This window comes from Impatiens glandulifera, chromosome 5 (genome assembly GCF_907164915.1).
Source record: "Impatiens glandulifera chromosome 5, dImpGla2.1, whole genome shotgun sequence".
In the NCBI taxonomy this organism is placed as follows: Eukaryota; Viridiplantae; Streptophyta; class Magnoliopsida; order Ericales; family Balsaminaceae; genus Impatiens; species Impatiens glandulifera.
In genome coordinates, this window is record NC_061866.1 from 37,062,407 (window position 1) to 37,071,613 (window position 9,207).

Sequence of the window (9,207 nt, forward strand, 5' to 3'; positions counted from 1 at the left end):
GTTAGTGGTTGGTTTGACGTTGGATGAGAGGTCTATGATCAATTGTGATTGGTTATTGATTTGTTGAAGGGAGAGTAAGAGAGAGGTCAACTAAGATTAGTGATTGGTTTGTCGAGTGATAAAGAGGCATATGAAAACGTGTGAGTCACAAGAATATGGTCAGTGGGTGATTTGCTGAGGTGATAAAAAGACATATAAAAAAGTGTGAGTCGCAAAATGATGGTTAATTGAAGGGTTAAGTGGGGTACCGAGATGATAAAATATATGTTAACATTAAGTTTAAGATTAAATTTAATTTTTACAAATTAAAATCAATTTGCATATATTCTTATATGTACGGAATTAATGGTATTTAAAATATAATGAAAGATTTTCTTGAAAAAATAAATTATTTTTTTATTGTATTATTAAATATTATAATTTAAAATTAAATGAATATAAATAATATAATCAATATAAAATTAATCAACCAAATTTATAAATTATAACAAAAATTATAAATTAAAATTTAACCATAAATGTATCAAAAATTACTTAATTTTCAGTCATAAACTCCAGATATTCAAATTGTATTTATTATAATTTTTTAATAATTTTTCAAAACATAATAATTATAATTTGCAAACACACACACACACACACAACATAAAATATTTTTAAAAAAATAACACAGCCCAAAAGATGTTAATTAGTAGAACCATAGAAAACACTATGAAGAAACTTTAATAAAAAAAAAACAAAGACATATATACAAGATTATTACATTATTTTTCACATTTGTATACAAGTATCTAGAAGTATCAATAATTGTCTATTGATAGTAAATGAATCAATACATGATATAAATGGATGCATTGTGGAGAAGTTGAAAACAATTTTGGAGAAGTTGAAAACCGATAAAAAAAACCTTGAAGCGAATTCTCTCAAATAACCAAACTATCAAGATTTGATAAGGGTTCCGGTAACTGGGTAATATTCATCTAATTCAAGTTGTTCTAGGATCTGTTGAGTAGCCCATAGATAAGAAGAGTGACCCTCTATGAGTTCAGTTACATTGACCTGTCCGAAAAAAAATATGATCATTTGAAAAATGATAAAAAAAAACATTTGAATTGAATCACTGATGAGAAATCAAGTAGATACCCACATTTTCAATTCCAGGAACTTCAATTGGTTGAATCCCAGCTAATCCTTTAGTAAGCAGACTGGTATAATCCAAAAGTTCAAAATTATTTTACAGATTCTTCAAACAAGATTATTTTGAAATAAATCAGATCAAACAAGCCCTATGAATGAATATTCATTACCTGGCTCGAAAGGCTAATCCAAGCATCCAGTCATTTGTAGAGTAAGCATTCACAAATCTCCCAGCCACCATCTGTGAATTGGGAGGTGATGATTCTTATAAGGATGATACTATTAATTGAGGTTTAGAACAAGCATAAAGGCGGTTGGTTACCTTTCTAGCTGATTCCCAATTCTCGTCTTTAAATGAAATGGGTGCTCCAAGAAGCACAACTCTTTCTACAAGGCTGGCTGACAAATTAAGCAGCAATTCAAGAATTAATTTAATTAATTGTCACACCTTACCGAATTAAGTCAACAATTATAGAAGGAAATTAATTCAAATAAGCACTTAATTATTTAGATTAATAAATAAGTTGTGTTAAACACCGCCTTACTCCAGTAACCTAAATAGTGGGTAATATCTGGTACTTACCACTGTGTTCAGTTTCAGCCAAAACTTGGAGACATTTGAAAATTACTCGGGCCCCAAGGGAAAAACCTATAAGGGTCACAGGCCTGAAAGATCCATGACCAGACAAAAACTATTAGATTAGCTTTACCTGTTTAAGGTCACGTTTAAGGTCACAGAGAAAAATGAAATTTTAGATGAGAAGTCCATATACCTTTGTCCTTGCAATCCTTTCAACAATACTTCAGCCAACAATCTTCCTGCCTTGTCAGATCTGTTAAAAGCCAAAAGAAATATTCATGTATATTATTATCCTTCAGCTTTCAATGTGGTGGTTTTGTGCATACAATATGGTGTAAGATTATATTACAATACAGATTTACAAGAAATAACATTTTTACATCTCATACCGAGAAGAGCCAGACGAACCTGTCAAGAGCAATCGCCCATTTGCTATCAATGAAGTCAGCAGCGACAAGTAATGTTGCCGGCCAAGCCAATGCCACCAAAAGTGTGCTTAATACGGTCATCATCGCCCCTTGTTTCATTAACTGCATTGCGACTCCTGGATAATGAAATATACAGACATATTGAAATTTCTCTACCATCTGATCTAGTTTACAAGATAACAGAAAATATGAGGCTCGAATCATTACTTGAAGTAAGCCAGTCCTGAATGGCAGTGCTTACAGCAATCAGGTTCTCGGACTCCCATTGCAGTGCATAACTAAATAAATGTGAGAAGAGTAAGAGATTTGATTGAAACAAATTCTCTTCCAATAATGATTAAATAATAAATCTTAGGTGGTGATTGATAAGAGAGATTATTACTTAGTTGAAATGATTAAGTGCTTGTTTGAAATTAGTTCATCAAATAATTGCTCTTTAATATTACTAACTTATTTAGATTTAGCTAAAATTAATAAAAAATATATGACTTAATTCTATAAGATATGTATGACTTAACTCGGTAAAATAGGAAGAGGACAACTTCAACCCTGAAAATTAATCAAATTATGTCTGACTTTCCCGACATTAGTTTCACATTTGATGAAATCAACTCGAAAATCAAGTTCTTAATATTTAGATATTTCCATTTAGTCTGTTCAACATTTATTTTTCACACTTGAACTCATTTCACACTTCAAATTCAGTATTCAACATTCTAACATTTAATTTTTAGTTTTATGAAATAAAATGATAAGATTGATAAGACAAGTGGAGGAATTAAGAAAAGACTTTATGAAACCAAGATTTATGTTCCTTTCACCATTTTCCTATGCAACAGAAATTGTCCCTTCACCCAATATTGTCCTTCCTCAATAATTAACAGGCATTAGGCACAATTGGGTTTACTTCACATATAATTCCTTCAACGTGGATTTTTGTGGACAAATCTTACAATCATAAGAAATAACTAATGTGCATTTTGAGAACCGTACAGAAAACAATTAAATTAGATTTCATACAAAAGAATGGCTTTCAAATCTTAATGGAGAAACATGGCAGAAATGATCAATACACCTTCCAACCGGATTAAGTAGAATATAATTCAAAGACCAGTTTTAGTAAATAGCGTTTGTGAAAACATGTGAAAGCCCCCAAGAGGACAAAGGAAAATACATACACTTACCTTTCCTGGTTACCGTAATGGCCTTCCCAAGGCTTTACAAAATCATCCACCTCAAAAACAAATCCAGATATCAGGATCTCAACAGCAAGCCTCTGTAACAGAAGTTCCAGTAAGTACTAAAATTGAAGATTTCAATCTTCGATTTTTTGAGAAGCCTAGATTTTGTTACGGGAAGATCAGAAGATATCAAAGTTCTAGGTGTAGCTAACGTTTTTTTATCACTCTCTTTTGAAGATATCACTTCATTTTCACAGTGTTTGATCTTGAATTATTTGGAAGATATTTTTTCTTTTGATGTAATAGTGGACTATTTCAAAAGTGACCAAAATATCCATAGTATTTAATATTTTAAAATATTATAAAATAAAATAAGAGTATTGTTTGAAAAAATTGATGGGATGGTGAATTAATTGGAAAATCCACATCAAACAAGGGCGTTTTACCCCTAAAACCAAACAGAAATGAAGCTAAAACAATACCCCTTGGCCGTGGTTCTCCCCAACACCCTTGAACTCGAATTCATCAATGCCTCCAGTTCTCTTCGCCATTTTAGTCCCCGTAAGACCAGCTCCAGCAGCTAATTTATCAAAGAAAAAAAATGTAATAATTGATGTTAAAAGCATAGGATGAAACAACCCCTTTGAACAGCACTTCAGACAATAAAAAGAATAGTAGTTCATGCTTCAGCTTATGCGTGTCTATATCCCCCACATAAAACCCCCTTTGAACAACATTTCAGACAATAAAAGAATAATAATAGTCAATGCTTCAGCTTATGCTTACATCTAAGACTACTATAAGCATCAAACATTTCATAATTGTAAACATATTGCTTAGACGGGGTTCTATCATAAGGGAATATAAAAACTCAATGTAAGAAGTTTAAGTGTGTATTCACCCCCAAATGATGCAGCAACGGCAATAGAACCAGCAACAGTTCCTGCAGCACTTGCAGCTGCTGCAAACCCAGTCGCTCCAATCACAGGAATGATAGTCCCCAGTGTGGGTGCTAATGCACCTAAACCAGCAGCAATAGCTGGAGCAGCTAAACCTTCATGAAACCAAAAAAGTCCAGCATGTAATTAGAAATTAAGATGGCATCAGAAACTTTGTGCTAATTGAGAACATGAATTTGTACAAATGATCATACCTCCAGTAATTGCCATTAAAGCTCCACCAGTTACTGCAGCTGCACCTATTATACCTCCACGCTTCCATTTGCGCCAAGAGCTTTCTGGTAATATACGCTCTTCATCTTTTGTCTTCTCTTTGGATAAAGCCATTGCGGAGATTGCAACCATTGTCTCAATAGCTTCCTGCAATTCAAATAAGGAAAAAAGAATATTCACCTTGGGTTGCTCAAATAGCATCAACACAAAAGAAAGTTATGTATAACTAGGGACTTTTTATCAAACAATACAGAGATGCACAAGAAGCTGCATGTTTGCATACCCAACAATGCAAACTTATGAAATCCTTCAGGCTAAGTTTGGACTTGTATAATTGGAAATGGAATTAGAATTATTATTTTTATGTTAGGAGAAATCATGAAATTACAATTCTAAACGTAATTGAAACTTACAAAATCATATACGTTCAATTCCATAGGAATTATAATTCCTTATTTTAAGTCATCAAACCAACACAAGATTTGAAAAGACCTTCAATTCCAATTCTACCCGAACCAACATAGCCTCAGGTTATTTCAGTACGTATGTTGAAATAGTAAGAAAGCTTGTTGAATGAGTGTCAAGATGGCTGTAAAGAGTAAAAGAATTAGCAGACAGACCAACTAAAGGTTCCCTGTCCAAAGCACAGGAAATAAGACTATTATTCAAATATCTGCATGGCTCTACACTTGATCATTTGATAATGTGGACCAGCGACATATTCTGTTTAGTATAAAGCTTCAAGTGGAACATTGAGCAAGGTAAGTTTAAATGAAGTGACCTTAGAGCTTCTGATTCCTAGAATAAGTCTTTGATAACACAACTTATCAGAAAATCTAAATAATTAAGTGTTTATTAAATTAAGTTCATTTGATAATTTATTATTTAAAATCACCAACTTATTATGAGGCAGCTCAAATTAAGCTACAAAAGCTTAATTCAGTAAGCAATAAATGTTTTAATTTGGTAATATAGTAGTGCATAAAGACATCTTTAAACATTGGAACTTAATCAAATTAAGTCATAGTAAAGGTAAAATAGTCTTTAAATACCAACATTAGTTACCCATTTTATCAGACCATCGAACATATCAAGTACTTAAAATTCATATATTTCATTTGGTTTATTCTAACATTTACTTTTCACACATATAACTAATTCGACACTTAAAATTTAGTATTCAGTATTCAACATTTAACAATTAATTTTCAGTTACCCAAAGACTAATAACGATGATAGGGAAAATAACAAACCATGGAAATCCACTTGATATTAAACCATGTTGAAAGTAGCCGCAAGGCAAGTCTATGTCGAGCATCATAACCCTTTGCTCGCTTTGTTTGTTGTTTGTTATCTTCAGCTGAACCCGCAAGACAAGCAGATAGAAGTTCATACAGAACCGTAACTTTCTTCTGCTGACTAAGCATCCTTGTCTCCTCTAGAGAACTTCTGTCGCTATCTGCCTGTACAGTTCTCACTATCTTACACATTGTGCCCTCATTACCTTTCAAAAGTTCAGGTACAACATCATCCTTAGGCTCCGTTCCAGTCCCAAATTTCTGCCGACGATCATTTTCATATTCACGATGCCTTTCCACCTTAGACTGGATACTAGTAGCCGTCTCCATACTTTCTGCCATGGCATCAACAGCTTTTGACAAAGCAAGTTCTAGATCTTTCATATCTGGAGAAGTATCATCATTTTCTTCTGAGAGTAATCTCAAGAACTGTTTCACATAAAGTACATAATTAAAAGATAGATACATTTAGCAAGATCACAATCCTATTTCTTTTCCATTTTAAGACATACCGCTCCAATGTGATGCTTAGCAGGAGAAGATCCTGCTGTTTCCTCAAGCCCTGACCACGCATTACTCTCTATATTAAGAATCCTGTTTTTATTGAAAAATGATAATGAATATTCAAACCTAAGCCAATTCATTGTAAATTCGATTATCATGATAAATGCAGTTTATTCAATTAAATTAACAAGGAACGTATACCTGAATACAGGACGGAGGAGGCCGGAATTATTGTTGACCCAGAGTTGGGGATCCTCGGAAACGGAATCAGTACTACTGCCGGTGCTATGGCGGTCGGGTTCCTCTTGAGCAGAAGTAGAGCCAAGTGGATGAGTCTGGTGAATCTGCGCCTGATGTAATGCTAGTCCTAGTAGTCCACCAGCTGCATATCTCTCCGTTGGCGTCAGAAACGACGCCATTGTCAAAATCAAACAATTTTTGCTTGGATGAAACAAATTAGGGATTTGAAGTCCAATTTCCTCCTTAAAAGCAGTGTGTACACGTCACTCGCAAGCGTGATACTGGTTGTGTATCGCCTTTGTCTTTGTCTTTCTCTTTCTTTCTCTTTGGGCTTGAGGAAGAAGAAGAAGAAAAATGTAGACTTGAGGTAGAAAGTTGACGTAGATGAGTCGGGCGGCAAGACTCAAGAACAAGAGCCATCGTAAGGGCTTGTTTGATTTGGGAGGTTAATCGTAAGAGCTTTAATATTTGATTTTTTTTTATCAGCGCATAAAATTTTATGTGTTGGTGACACTTTTATATTTTTTTTTGACGAAAATACCACTATCGCGAGACGCAATCGCCGATTACGAGACGCAACCAGATGTTATGTGAAAAGTCGACAATGCCTTGTGAAAAGTCTATATTCACGAAACCGACGCGACCGACATTCACGAAACGCAACCGACATTTGCGAGACACAATTAAAGAGCCATCGTAAGGACTTGTTTGGTTTGGAAGGTTAGTCATTTTATATAGAGATAATATGAGTATTTTGGTATTTTAAATGTGTTTGTTTTTCAAAGTGTATGTAGAGATAATAAAAGTATTTTGGTATTTTAAAAGTGTTTGTTTTTCAAAGTGTATGTATGACAATTCCACTCCAATTAGAACTTAGCATAATCACGATTTTAAGTTTTTTTAATTCACTTTATTGTTATGACTTTTTCTTTCTATTTATTATTCTTATGACCTCCTTCAATCTTATTTATGATTTTTTAAGTGAGAATTAAACTAATAACCTTTAATATTTTAAAAATATTTTTATATTATATTATAATTCTTTATTGTATTATAAAAAAATTTTGACCTTTAAACTTGTCTTTAAAATATAAATAAAATATTATTTATTTATAAATATTTTAAATAAAATTATTATTATTTAAATTTAATTTAGTTAAAATTAGTTTTAGTTTGTAAAAATTAGTTAATCTAAAATCTAATATTAATATATATTTTAAATTTAAAAAAAAAATAATTTTATGAATTTGAAAAATGTTTGGTAACCCTAGAACTATGCATTGAAATTAGAATTGGATAATCAAATTTCAATATTTAAGTTTAGTAGACTCTTTAATATGAAGAATTAAAATTAGAATTAGAATTTCAATGAATTTTAATATAATGTAATTTTATAATTCTTAATTTCATTCATTTTAGGTCGGAATTGTAATTCCAAAATTTATTTATTTTTATGTTTTTTCAAATAAAATAACTTATTATTTTATCATTTAAAACACGATTAAAGTTTTTAATCGATAATTTTGTTTTAGGAATTTAGGATGTTAAACTATCGATGTTTTTTTTTTTTTTTTAATTTAGTAAGTTAATCTATATATATATATATAAGAAGTTAACATGTTAAACCAATATTTTGTTTTTGAATTTAGAAATTTAAAATGTCGATAGTTTTTTTAATAGATGAAGTTAACAGGTTGAACCAATATATTTTTTAATGAAAATTAAAACTAAAATTTTTTTATTGATCCTTTAACTATCCTAATTGGTTGTGTAAAATTAATATTTTAATAAAATAAATAATATATATTAAAATTATTTTTATTAATATTCTTTTTTACCAACATAGTAATTGGGATTGAACTACAATTTTATAGTTTTTCAAACATAGAAATTGAATTGTAATTTAATGTCAATTCTCATTAAATTGAAATTGTAATTTCAATGCCAATTTCAATCATCCAAACGTATCCTTTTATTTAAAACATGATTAATGTTTTCAATCGATATTTTTTTTTGAATTTAGAATGTTAAAATATCGAACCGATATTTTATTTTTTATTTTTTTATTTAGTAGGTTAGCATTTTGAACCGATATATATATTTATTTTAATTTAAGAAGTTAACATGTAAAACAAATATTTTTTTAATGATATTAAAACTTAAACAAAACATTGATCATAATTGGTTGTGTCAAACCAATATTTTAATAAAATAAATAATATATATTAAAATTATTTTTATTATATTCTTTTTTCAAATATAAGTCTTGTAATTGAATTACGATTTTATAGTTTTTCTAAACATAGGATTGAATTGTAATTCAATGTCAATTCTTTTGGAATTAGAATTAGAATTCCAATGCCAATTATAACTCCAATTTCACTCACCCAAACATATCCTTTAAACAAATGTAGATTTCTTCTTAGTAAGAATCAAGTCAATTACACCATTTATCTTGTTGTTACTATAGATCGATCTACAGCTTTTACTTAAAGTTGTGTCATACATTTTTGCTCTTATCTAAAGTAATGTTAGACGTACTTTACACTATTACCAACCTCTTATCCATTATTGCGACATTTTTTACCACCACTTCGACAAACTAACCATAAATCACACAATATACGTCTCATATCGTGACCTCACACACTTTCACACACCCATTAT

General features: G+C 30.8%; 1 protein-coding gene across 1 annotated transcript; it reads right to left on the reverse strand.

The window, feature by feature from the left end:
- Positions 1-797: 797 nt before the first annotated feature.
- LOC124940317 (transmembrane and coiled-coil domain-containing protein 4) lies at positions 798-6,897 on the reverse strand. Its single transcript, XM_047480826.1, has 15 exons — positions 6,502-6,897; positions 6,309-6,390; positions 5,752-6,225; positions 4,480-4,645; positions 4,228-4,380; positions 3,809-3,906; positions 3,330-3,421; positions 2,353-2,423; positions 2,126-2,261; positions 1,911-1,970; positions 1,721-1,803; positions 1,460-1,536; positions 1,308-1,378; positions 1,148-1,205; positions 798-1,059 (listed from the first exon to the last, which is right to left on the reverse strand). The coding sequence occupies exons 1-15, from the start codon at positions 6,717-6,719 to the stop codon at positions 940-942; spliced, it is 1,959 nt and encodes a 652-aa protein (XP_047336782.1). The 5' UTR covers positions 6,720-6,897; the 3' UTR covers positions 798-939.
- Between the last annotated feature and the right edge of the window lie 2,310 nt (positions 6,898-9,207).